The sequence below is a fragment of the Galleria mellonella genome, unplaced genomic scaffold (genome assembly GCF_026898425.1).
Source record: "Galleria mellonella isolate WM207_F2 unplaced genomic scaffold, CSIRO_AGI_GalMel_v1 utg99, whole genome shotgun sequence".
NCBI lineage: Eukaryota > Metazoa > Arthropoda > Insecta > Lepidoptera > Pyralidae > Galleria > Galleria mellonella.
This window is the reverse complement of record NW_026442184.1, coordinates 3,249,923-3,263,734: the sequence shown is the minus strand read 5'-3', so window position 1 is coordinate 3,263,734 and position 13,812 is coordinate 3,249,923. Positions and strand designations below refer to the sequence as shown.

General features: G+C 33.7%; 2 protein-coding genes across 2 annotated transcripts in view; one reads left to right on the top strand and one right to left on the bottom strand.

Annotated features, from left to right (window-relative positions):
- LOC113521408 (uncharacterized) overlaps positions 1-13,812 on the bottom strand; it is a 138,186-nt gene that overhangs the window by 50,194 nt on the left and 74,180 nt on the right. The gene's annotated exons all lie outside the window — the stretch shown is intronic.
- LOC128202470 (uncharacterized) lies at positions 2,561-4,276 on the top strand. The gene is made up of 2 exons (XM_052902940.1): positions 2,561-2,697; positions 3,027-4,276. The coding sequence occupies exons 1-2, from the start codon at positions 2,683-2,685 to the stop codon at positions 3,537-3,539; spliced, it is 528 nt and encodes a 175-aa protein (XP_052758900.1). The 5' UTR covers positions 2,561-2,682; the 3' UTR covers positions 3,540-4,276.

The window sequence follows — 13,812 nt, the reverse complement described above, 5'->3', positions numbered from 1 at the left end:
TGGCAACGCAATCGCGTAACATACAAAAAATGCAGAAAACAAAACATACAAACATATATATATCTACATTAACCATAAAAATATAGAAGAAATTAGACACCGAAAATTTTACACGTGCACGTGAGATTTGAAAAGGCCTTGATCGTCAAAAAAAAAAAATGACAAACGCGACCGTAATTCACGTAACATGTAGTTTATGGCTCACGAAAGGAGAAATACAAATATAACCTTATCAAGCGGCGGTCACGATACCGAACTTGACATTACCAAAAATTGCTAAATTAATGCCGCAAAACCGGTCGCAGAATAAACCCGGAATAATAATGAACGCGCAACGAATAAAGAATAATCGCACGCAAATACAAGTCCATTAGAATTAGATCAAAGTAATTTTAACGAAGCTCATAATAATTTTTTTTTTGTACAAAGCTTTGAAATAAATATTTATTTTGTAGCTTTTATTTGTGCGTGACCAGGATATTTTGGATGCCCGGGTAAATTTTGTTGGCCTATGACCTCTATCCCAAATAATACGTGTACACAAAATTTTATTATGATTGGTTTAGCCATTAAAGCGGTTACAAACAAAACAAACTCTTTTCAATCTCAGACCATCTTGGTATTTTTCTATATCAAAGGGTTTAAACTGGTTTAAAGGACAATGTATCAGCCGGTAAAAAGTTATAATTCACAACTTAATGCAATTTCACGCCCATGCCTTCAACTCGGACATCAAACGTTGAAACGGTTGGTTGGTAATCGGTTACTTTCTTCCCTCGGTAAACAATGAACTTAACTTACTTCTAAAATTAAACTTTACAAAGGGTCCTTTTCAATCCTTGCAGTCACTCGAGGTACCAGGCGAGCAGAAATACGTAGACGTTCTAAGTGGCTTACCGACCGCTATTTATACGTACAAACGTGCAACTCTACCACATAAGGCCAAATAAAATACATGACGTAATTTTCAATGCTGTGTGCGGTACGGTGCATGCCCGCAGCGGGCGGAGCGGTGACCGGTTGTGCAAATGTGCACGTAGCCGGTTGCAGAAAGCAACTCGAATTTATGCACTCCTAGTAGCGTAAATGAACAGTGCAGGGGCGATGAAATGACGCAAATGAAACAGTAATAATGTTGTCATTGTCATTACAAGTATCAGGTACATAAATACATATTGTTATAATTGTAATGTTGTTTATTTTACGTCGAAGCAGAAACAATAAAATATGCATTTTATTGCAAACCGTACAATTGTATACAGTTGATAACTTAATTAAATATAATTAATTTGAACATCTCCATTATCCTGGTCATGTGTTCATAATGAGATTAATTGCAGGCTTATTTTACTCATTTATTTCGTCAACAGTTTCCCAATACGTTCACTAAGGAAAGCATCAGTACAGTAACATATATTTATTTATTTATTTCATCAACTGGATGAGCTTTACAGTCACCAAATATGCTCCCAATATGTATAATTTAATAGAATAATACTAATTAGATTAATTAACCTTTATACAAAAGGTATACGTCGTGTGGTCCCGGCATAAAGTGAGCCATCCCTTCCTTTCCCGTGGGTGTCGTAAGAGGCGACTAAGCTTATGGTCGAAAGATAAGCAGCAGCTTCCATCTTACAACACCACTAAAAGCTTAAGTGAGGTTATCAGTCTGCCTGCCAAGCGTGACAATTGCTGGCAAAACCACCCAATTGGGGGAGGCCTACGTTCAGCAGTGATCAGTTAACGGCTGATACGATAATGACAAAAGGTATGGAACGTAAAAATTACTAATAACTAAAACAAAAAACAAACGATTAATTAACATTCATATTCACGTTTTAAATTCGGCAATTTTATATGCGACTGTCGAAAAGTACATTTATGTAGTGTATGTATGGCAAGTATGAAGCTATGGTGTATAAAGGTGTACCATAAATAATTTCACAAATTTTTATAAAAATATATATATATATATATATATATATATATATATATATATATATATATATATATATATATATATATATATATATATATATATATATATATATATATATATATATATATATATATATATATCGCGGAAATCATAAACACTTTTTAAGTTCAATGACGAATAACGAACAATAATAATTTTTCACGCGCCATTTTGTTCCTTTGTTTTTTTTTTTTTAATAAACTGCTTTCTATTTGCAAGCCAGAATGAAATATAAATAAAACCTTTTATTAGTTACCTCCTTGGTAGCCATGTTTCGAAGTCATTCCATTTTTAAATTACAGGACAGATATGAGTTTACATAATAATTTATCTGGCCACAAAACACGACAGATATGGATTTTCATACAACTTTTGCCGGCCGCTGCCCGCATGTATCTGGCCAGTACGGCAATTTTGATTTATCTCTAAGAAGATTGTCAAAATAATGCTCACATTTCCAAGCATGTTTGAGAAAAAACTATTATTGGTATTACTTATATACAACGTATTTATTTAATTTTCTCATATAACGCTATTAACTTTCTACTCATATAGGGGAGAGTGGGAGAATTGAGAACGGCGGGTAATTGGGAACAGCTAGGTAAATAATACTTCCCCCCACTTTACACCGTCCCGCGCTTATTCAACAGACGCATCCAGCGCCCCTAAGTGTACACCAAATAGTAAGAGTGAAAGGCCACATGTACCCTGTCACGGTAAGTCGAACAATGTTTTTTGCATTTCTTTTATAATTTTTGTCGTGTCTTATAATAGGTGTAACTATCATATTTTTGAATTCAAAGGCACTATATTTTGTTATTATCATGCATGTACTATCTGCTTCCAAACCCTACGTGATTGAAGGTTATCAAAAATACTATTGAGGATGACGGCCATTTTGATATATATTGACTACCTTGGGCAATTGGGAATGGCATCAGGCGGGTAATTGGGAACGTTTTCAATGACCTCTCGCGTTCTCAGTTTACCCCTAGTGCTGCTGGTTAATTATGTAAAAATGTTTTAACTTTAAAAATTGTTTTAGATGTCTCGAAACTATACACGAAAGCCTGAATCGAAATACAAAATTGAAGACCTTCGCCATGCAGTTGAAGATGTTAGAAATAAGAAGCTCACATTAGGCCAAGCTGCTACCAAATATTCAATACCAAAATCAACACTATTCAAACAATTAAAACAAAACAAAGTCAAGACACTAAAAAAAGGTCGATCTGCTGTATTTAATAGAGAACAAGAAGACCAGCTAGAAAAATATATACTTGATTGCTGCAAGACTTTTTATGGAATAACACCAAGTTCATTACGTAGAATTGCTTTTCGATTTGCTGAAGCTAATAAGCTGAAACACAATTTTAACAAAGAAACCCAGCTGGCAGGGAAAGACTGGTACTATGGCTTCATATCTCGACATCCTTCCATCAGTTTACGGATACCAGAAGCTACTTCACTTAATAGAATAACGGCTTTAAACGTCACCGAAGTGAATCTGTTTTTTGATCAACTAAAAATTATCCAAACAAAACACAATGTAATGTAAAATGTAAACTGTGCCTCTTGCCGAAATCATTAATGTGCCTATCATTCCTAAAACAAAAACCACTTCTGTGCGACAGAATAAGAGACATTCTCAAATTTTATCCAGCTCACCGATAAAAATTGAACTTGCGGGAAAGCAGAAAAAAACAAAATGAGAGAAAAGCCAAAAAAGAAAAAGTTCCGAATAAAACACTAAAAAAGAACATTAAAACCATAAAAAAAAATCCAAGGCAATCCAATCCAAAAATCAAGGGTAAAGGAGGGAAAAATTTAAAAAAGAAAAATAAGTTCGAAGAAGAGTTTTATTGTATAATGTGCAACGAAAAATATGAATCTCCGCCGACAGAGGATTGGATTATGTGCGTCATCTGTAAACTCTGGGCACATGAAAAATCTACTGCTGGCGAGACTAGTCTAGGGTACGTGTGTGATATGTGCCAACCAAAAAAACTATAGTTTATTATAAAGATTTAATTGTGTCGTTTCTAATTACCCCATACCGTTCCCATTTACCCCTCGGGATGATCTCAATTACCCCATAGGGTATCGGGTAAAAAGAAACGACAACGTTTTTTGTTTTCGTTATAATTTCTAATGAAACATTGATTCTTGAGAGTTTTTCTGTAACTGATAAGTAGATAGATAAGTAAAGTTTATATTCTAATAAAAGTTGCTATATCTAAGACTTTTTTCTATTATTTTTGGACGTTGGAAGTTAAGTGTTCCCAATTCCCCCACTTTCCCCTATTGTAAAAACTATAGTGCCTACGTTTGATCAGAGTTGCGTTTTTTAAACCATCAAATAAAACAAGTGAACGCCTTCACTAATTGTTAACACCTTTCTGACCCTCTTCCAATTATTTTAAGATCGGCAGATATAATTTCCTTTTTCATTCATCTATCTCTATTTGCAACCATTTTACCACGCCTTTTCTGGCCATATCATCATTCGTCTTTCTCTTATAACCATTTACACTTAATACTTTTCTTAAAACATTTTTTTTAATATTTTCAATAAGGGAGGGGAGGGGGGATTGTTAGTAATGTGGACTACCGTTGCTAACAATATACCCAATCAGGTCAACCTCCACGTGGTCCCCCCTGGACACCATCGTGCTGAATTCCATTTCATGCTCACCTATCATCTCTCACTGATGCCTCGCCAGCGTATACCGATAGCGCGGGCGAGGTTACCATTGCATTATCATCCATTAAAAAAAAAATTTCAATAAAGATTAGACCATCAATCAGGTATAGTCTCCGCATCAAGGCATAGTAATACAAGTAACACAGCAGTTTATATTTCATAGTTGATTTGCGGTTTGCCTATTTCAGTCCCGGTTTGCGGTTTGCGAAATTTCTTATTGTTTTTGGAGAGACAAACAAAGGCTTCCTTTGTGTTTTGAACGAAACGAAGCGTGGATTTAAATGAATCTCTGCGGTTAATAGAGACTCGTACTATACATTTTATGGTTCCGTGGTCAATTTGACTAAAAAATTATAATTTCGTCGTATCTGACTGGCTAGTCTTCCATTTATATGAAATGAAATTTTTTTATTCGTAAAAACAAATATAGTTTGTTAAGTTACAGTACCAATATTAATATTATAATTTTAAATGGGTACAGTAGTTTTGGTTTTAGAACTGGGCTCCTAAATAAGTTAATAATAACCTGTCTATATATATAACATCGCTAACTCAAGACTTTTAGGAAAATTACATATAAACAATAACAAAAAGTATATACTCGGATAGCTGATTTTTTGTAACAGAACTGTTCAAAATTAAAATATTTTCATGATATTTTTTTATCATTGGGTCTAAACAGATTACATCGTTACATCGCTCTTATATATCGTAGAACTGTTCTGGAGTGGAGACCATGAATCTGCAAGTGGTGTGTGGGACAAATTGCGACTAGGTGAAACGACGACATACGGAAGGATGCCGGTAATAATTGACAGCGATGAGCCGAAGATCTCATCGAAGATGCTAAATGGCGTGTCTTGGGAGAGATCTATGTCCAGTAGTGGACCGCATAAGGCTGACTGCGACAATAATGATGACACAATATGATACTAGGTCATTATGGTCATGCTGAAAACGTTTACACCAAACAAATTTATCAACAACGTCATTGTATAAAGACGGCAAAAGACCAATCATGTAAAGAATACCTCGCAGTCTTGATGTTCTCAAATTACTATAATCTATTTCACATTACTCTTTAGGTATACGTTACGAGTGACGTCAGCGGAGTCCTTCACGGTGTCGGTGCGTCTGGTTTATCTTGTAATACGTGTTCAGGTGACCGTCACAAAGCCTGTTAGGACGACTGCTGTCACACCGGGCCGTAACTTGAACTTTAACCTCGTTAAGGAAATGAATGGAACAATATAACGGTATTGTGTCAATCCATTGATGTTTCACGTGTGCCAATTTTTGAGTGCCTTTTATTGTAATTAAATTCTATTCTTTTGTTGTTGAGTCACGTTTATTTTCGTACTAGTAGACGCCCTAAATTTTTTTATCCCTACCGCCATTTTTTATCTTTTTATATTTGTTACCTCGTAACTCTGTCAGTTGTAAACTGATTTGGAAAAATATTGTTCTATCACAAAGGATATGCAGATTGGTCTAATAGAAATTTTATCAAAATATTATTTTATATAAAAATGACTAAATCACTAATTTTCAATAAAAATTACTGATTTAGCCCCAATTGAAGTCGGTTTTTTTTGTGGAAAACAATTTAATTATTTCCTTTCAAATCGAAACACAGTGATGCAAACACTGCTTAAAGGCAGAAATACAAATGGGACAGTGATACCCAAGCAGACAGCTTATTCTTCAGAATACTATGACTAATGATATATGAACTAGTCTGAAATTGAATGTACAGGCCTTAATTCAAATTCATTATCATCATTATTCAAATATACCTCACTATTAATTACAATCACTATTTAATATAATTTTATTATAAATGCAGGTATCAGAAAGTTGTTATCTGCTGAAAAGAAACCGCAAGAAACTCAAGAGTTACTCTTTTAAGTCTCTATTAACATTATGTGTTTTATTTATATGTAAAATTACATGGTCATTAAAAAGCCTGTGCGTGACCAACTAAAACCATGCACATTTGTCAATTAAAATCATATGTATCCTTTTACGTTCTACCAGTGAAACTATTTTTTTTTTTAAACAAATATAGGTAAAAAAAGAATGAATAGAGATGTCGGTAGGGGCCGCCCTAGACGGACATATGTCGACCAAATAGGCGACGTGCTGAAGAAGGGCCAAATTAAAAGTACCCGTAACCGGCGAGCGTGTATGAAAAGATTGATGAATGTGGAAGAAGCGAAAGAGGTTTGTTTGAATCGAAGCATTTGGCGTTCCATTGTTTCTGCCTACCCTAATGGCGTTGAGTCTCCCATAACACGACACGTTCAGCTGTCAAGTTAGTGGAGGAAAATGACCATTATCACTGATCAAACACTGTTTCGAAATCACAATAAACAAATCCGAAATATCAATATGATCATATATATTCTTTCATTATTTTATCAGCCCGCCAAAAACTTTACAATTTTCAATACAGACATTGACATTTATGCAATTAGCTAATACATTCTGAATGGTGCTGTTCATATGGTGACGTAAACACATTGTTTGTTAATAAATGTAGATAAAGCACTCGAGTTTGCCAGTGATATGGCATTCTAACAATGCAATTGCTTAATCTCTTAATGACATTGTATTGCAGTATTAAATTCTTTTTGCCTCACCGTCAAAGAAAGAATTGTTTCATTTGGTTAACTGATAGATTATATTCTAACCTATAGGATACTTCATTATATACTAATTCGCGCAAACGAAGCCACGGGATACTGTTAGTTATTTATAAAGCATATTTTTTCTGGAATAATATAAAATAAAGACAAATTTCTTTTATTCAAGTAAACGTCGTTATAAGCATTTTTGAATATTAATTTTTTATGAATCTACCGCCCAGTTCGGAATATAATTTCAGCTGAGAAGTACGGGCATAAAACTCAGCTGTTACTGTTTTAAAATAAAAAATTAATTAACAATAAAACTATATGTGGGTGAATATAATGACTATCACAAACTTCATATAGATAAAAACAACAATTCATCGCAGTATTCTTGAACAGATCGGGCGCTACAAGAAGCCCGCCATCATTTTGTTCAACCACCACCATACTGCATATTCGAATATTATTCTAAATTAAACCGAATATTCCAATATCACAAGTCATCGAATATGTGTAAACCCTAGCGGTATCCGAGTTGAGAATTAATGAGCACGAGAGGTCTTACGAATATGTTTTTTTTACAACACAGGGGGCAAACGAGCATGCGGCTCACCTGATGGTAAGTGACTACCGCCGCCCATGGTCACCCACAACACCTACGGCATTGCAGGTGTGCTGCCGGCCTTTTAAAAAGGAATATGCTCTTTTCTTGAAGGTTATGTTGTCGTATCGGTTCGGAAATACTGCTGCTGGAAGTTGATTCCAAAGATTTGGAATTTTGGATTACAATTTCGTGGTCATTACAGTTTGGACTTTGAGAATTTACGTTACGACCAATAGTCGAGTTGTGTCTCTGGCATATCGTGGGTAAATTCCGGGCAGTTTGCGACCGTCCTAAATACAAGTTATAAACAGTTCGCACACTCGTATAGTCTAGTACTTATTACTGCTGCGGCATTAAGGGGGTTAAGGTTTGGACAATATAAAGTGTTATAAATGGTTATACACAAGCAGTAAGAAATGGTAAAAGACAATTTAAAATTGTGTTCCAAAAAAAAAAGAGTACAATTGTGTCAAAACCAGTTACTTCAATTTCAAAACGAAACTACTGAAACGATTTAAATAAAATTTCTGTGCGACCAATCTGTATTTCAGTTAAAAAAAAATCCAAATCGGTTTATAACAAAATAAATACAACCGAGTAAAGAACTTTTTTTTTAATAGATTTAAAAAAAGCATAGCATGTGCATGGTTCGTATGATTGTACACGATTACAGTAGAATACGAACGGCTGCAATATCAGAAGTGACACGTGCATGCCGCAGACTCTTAAGAAACCTTATTATGTCTTTTTTGAAAACACTATCTACTGTAGGGAAAATTTCAACAGGAAGCTTCTCCTGTGATACACAGATCAGACACCTAGATCATGGAATGCCATTAAAAAAATCCTTTAAACTGCGCGTAACCATGTAGGTACTACGATGTGAGGATGAATTCTTTATTGATGATGAGCGGTGCAATAATAAATGGTAGCTAGGGGCATTATATCAAACAATTTATCAGGACACAATCCGTTATACAGACAGGAGAATAAAGAAACAAAACACATTACTCAGCACAAAGTCGGAGGCTATTACAGAGAGAAAGAATCTTATGGTAAGATGATCTGGTTCGCACTCTAAACACTCTTTAAATAATAATCATTGGGAAATATTAAAATAGTAACCAATATTATAAATATATAACGACTTAAACAATGACTATGAAGTTTAAAGTACACACGTACTAATCAATCATTTATTTGCATAAACATATGTACAGTTATAAATTTGATGTTGTCTAATGTGTAAAGCGCCATGTTTTACCGTCATTGAGCATACAAATATTATTATTACACGGTAAATTATAATTTTTAATAGTAATAATCACAATAATAAATAATAATAAACTATATGGGATGGTGAAAGACATAGGTTACTTTCCCCCTTTCAATGAACATACCTCGGTCACGGGGACGCAGTCACAAGTAAAAGCTAGTTAATTAATAATTTTTAATCAGCAAGAGATGATACAGATCTCGATGCAAACAAAGTGAAGTCACAATATATAATTATACATATATATGTAAATACAAAACTCTCTAATATAAAATCCTGGACGTTGTAAAGTCCATTAGCATATTATCGTCAAAAATCATTTCACACATAATATTTATCATTAGAATTAACATGAATGTAATCATTAATGTAAATATATGTAACAATATAAATATACATATATATGTATATATAAAGAGGAGCTATTTGTGTGAAATGTTTGATATTTAACGTGTGTGCGAGTACTGTAGAAATATTTGCACACAAAATATAGAAACTTGATAAACACAAAATTAAACTATAAGTACATAATAATTATTCACGTCATGTTCTGTGTATGAAAATACGTGTTTAGCGACAAATTGGAAGATAAACAGAAAACTAGCTGATACTCCTGCCTTCGCATAAAATACAAACACATTTCGGAGGGAGTCGATTCTGAGGCGACACTTTTCTAAACCTATATATTAATTGAATGTTTTAATTTGATATTTAGACGATATTTTATAAACCATTATAAACTAAATTACATTTAAAAATTTGTTCTTAGAGTAAAGACTTCACTGTGACATTAACAAAAAATTTTAGACACAGATTTAGAACATTTTTTTAAGCATTTCAGAATCGATCCCAGTATTACAGAATAATAGAACTAATCTATCTCTTTTATGAGCCACCTTTCTCTAACTCTTTAATTTCCTCTCAGACAATACATTGAAATATTAAACTACATTATTTACTTAACGAAAAATAATAAACAACAAGAACAAAGACAGCCTAATACAATTTTTGACTGCTGTGCCGCTCGTCCGACCTTAGCAAGTAAGATTTGTTACAGAACGGTGATTACAATTTTGACAAGGTCGACTCGTTTGGCCTAGTCTAAACCCGTCTGCAGTGTAAGAGCAGTTTTTGCAGCTAAAACGCAAGGTTAATATTGCTCGGCGCAACTGTATATAATCATCAATTTTGTTGTAACCATTCCAAAAAGAAATAATCTGAATTCGACTGTATATTTATTGGAATGGTAAACTCGCCTAGGTAAGGCCAAGTCGATTAACCACCTATCATTGCAAATTCATTATAAATTAACTTTTTTGACGTAATTTAGAATAGCAAACAAGCTAACGACCCACCTGATGGAAAGTGGTAACCGTCACCTATAGACATGAATATTTCTAGAAGGATCGGTGGAGGTTGACCTGATCGTCATAATGTACCTTACATTGTTAACAATTAGAATTTATCATTACTAAATATACCCCCCTATCACCCCCAATTGGATTATATTAAGATGATAAGATTTACTCTCGTGGTCCTTTTTTCGTTTAGATCTTACCTAGGGCGACAGGCGCCAGGAGTTCAGTGGACTCCACAATGGGCCAGACACACATGTAAGTCTCATATTAGTCTCAGCCAGCGTATACCGTTAACGCAGGCAGGGTTACCATTCCATTATTATCCATTAAAAAAAACTTAAAATCTAGCATATGTTTTATCTTGACACGCCATTTAAATAGGTTTATTTCAATAATTTACCTACTTGTGAAGTCCACGCGTACCGAGTAGCGGACGAAAAAACTAGTTAATAATAAACACATTGTTTTGATGACTGTACAGTTTTCAATAAAATATAAGCATTTTTTTCTTATCACCATTATCTGCATATTGAAGTTGCAAAAAAAGACAAATTGTAGCCAGTTAAAACTAGTCATTTATATTTATGCAACACCGAACAATGCTAGTATAATTCATCATTACTTACCTCCCAGAATACTATCTCTATGTATATTTACAAACGAATATTTAAGAACTGCGCAAAAACTCAAGGTTAAAATGTTATATAAACTTTACTTGGTTGTATCTTTATTGTTTCGAGTATTAAATCGAAATTCGAATAACATCGTAATATATTATTTTTTTAAAAATCTTTCAAAAAATAATACTCAACTTATTTTAATACTGTAAATAGAAGAGAAATTGATCGTTTTGGACAAACATACAGCCAAAACTGCTGGGTTAGTTCAAAACATGAAACTTTGCAATTAAGTGTTTTTTTATAACACAAACGAGCCAACGAGCCTGAGGCTCACCTGATGGTAAGTGACTATTCTCGCCCATGAGCACTCGCAACACCGAAGGAATTACAGGTCTGCTGCTGGCCTTTTAGAAAGGAATAGTGCTCTTTTTATGAAGTTAACAACGTAGTGTCTGTTCAGAAATATGCTGCTAGGAGTCGATTCCAAAACGTCGAGTTTTCAGTTTTTTCAGACACATAAAATTAAAAATATTTGAATTTAGAACTTGCGATAGTACTCGTAAGTCTATATATAGCTTTTTTGTTCCATAAAGAAAAAAATTGTGATGTGAAGATAATCATAAATAATGAAAATAATAATAATAAAATACACACATAAATGTTAAGTATGAAATAATGAGAGACTGCAGATCTATAATACGCACGCGCTTATTAAGTTATTAAGCAATTACGTTATAAGATTGACCAACTGTTCATGAACAGTTAAACCGTTCTTGTATGATGTTCTGTAAATAAACAAAGAAGTCTGATTTACCAACTTTACTTCGTCTACTTATTGTTGTTATAGGTAAAAAAAAAAAGGTATGCCTAGACGGATCTGACCTAGCTTCAGTATTCATTACACGAAGTCACTAGTTCCCGTCGACGGAATACGTAATAGCTAGGGCTGTCCTTACTACTATCTTACAAATGTAATAAAATCTTATCAATATAATAAAATTGTAACTGGACGATGCCTGTACATGGGAGTTATTTAAGAAAATTGGCTTCCTAATAAGAGCAATAGAAGTCAAAACAAAATTTTAAGCGATTTTCACTGTTTTGTTCCTGAAAGTGTAACTTAAAATCTAGTAAATAATAAATAATTATTTCGATACATCATCTATAAGTTGTCTATACTGGTTTTATTGTTTTTGAAATCCACATATAGAGTAGCGGGCAAGAAACTAATTTAAAATAAAAAAAAATTAGGTTCACAGCTGTAATTCCTAATGGAGTAAATACAGACATTGTTAAAAGAGCGAGTTAAAAGTTTAATCCTCATAAAAGAGCAAGTTACACGTATACCCTTGTTGTCACACTACACTCCATATTGTTTATGGTGCTGTTCTTAACTGTTGACTACAGTTACCATTTTCCATCAAATGAGCCGTCAGCTTGTTCGCCATTTCTAGTAGCGTAAAAAACTAGTTTTAGCGAGACTGCAGTGGGTTTTTTTCTACGTACAACAAACTGTTAAACTGCGGTATCTGTCTACAAATCTAGCTTAGCTTTCTCTATTCAATCAACTCAATAACTTGTATATAATATATGAATATTTATTATTATTGTTTTGATTTCTGTTTTGCACTACTGCTGCCCACTCACTACTTCCTATACCACTGTGTTAGGTTGACGGGAAGAGATCTCTTTTAGAGATAAGTTCACCTTTGCTTCCATTGCTTCTAATTATTATTATTACTGTATGTTTTAGTGCAATAAAGAATATTAATAATATCAATAATAACTTAGATAACAATAATAAATTCCACGCGGCCTTTTTTCATAATTTAAGTTTATACAATACTAGAATTTTCCTACATTTATTGAAACAAGGTAATTTTACATTTAGATGGCGTATTGCAATATTAACATATACCAGATTTGAAGTGAAATCTTTAGAAAAACAACTGAAAACCGGATGTAGTGATTTTTAAGCGTATTCAACAAGGAGTCTTCTGTTCGCAGTCTCTCTTCAACCGACTTCAAAAAGGTTCTCAATTCGGTTGTAATTTTATGTTTATTGCCTCATAACTCCATTAGCTATAATTGGATTTAGAAATTTCTTATTTTATCTGAAAGGATTAACTTACAGATTTATCACATACAAATTTTATCAAAATTGGTTCAGTGGTTTAGTTTTTAAATTAAAATAACTGGTATTGCCACAATTAAAACTTTGCCAAATTTTAAACCGTTATTAATAATTATTCTCTAAGAATAATACGGTTTAATGAGTTTTAACGAAAATATCAGATAAGAACTATCTGTATCTGCCAACTTGTAAACCACAACCCTGCATCAATATCTCGACACGGCAGCCTCCATGTGCTACATTAGAGACGTGGTCCTAGGCATGTGCCACTAGCCTAGTTTACCTAGGTACTCTAGCTAAGCGACCGCGACTAATACTTGTCTCTATACATATCGCTACACAACAACCAGTTTCTTCCGCAAAAAAAAAACAGCCATTTAACAAAATGGATATTAACATAGCCTCCCCTATAAGGGGGGTTTAACCTGTAATTGCTACATTTGGTAGATTGGCAACCGCAGTTTGGCTTTTGGTAATGTTTTAAGAGGGATGCTGCTGTCCA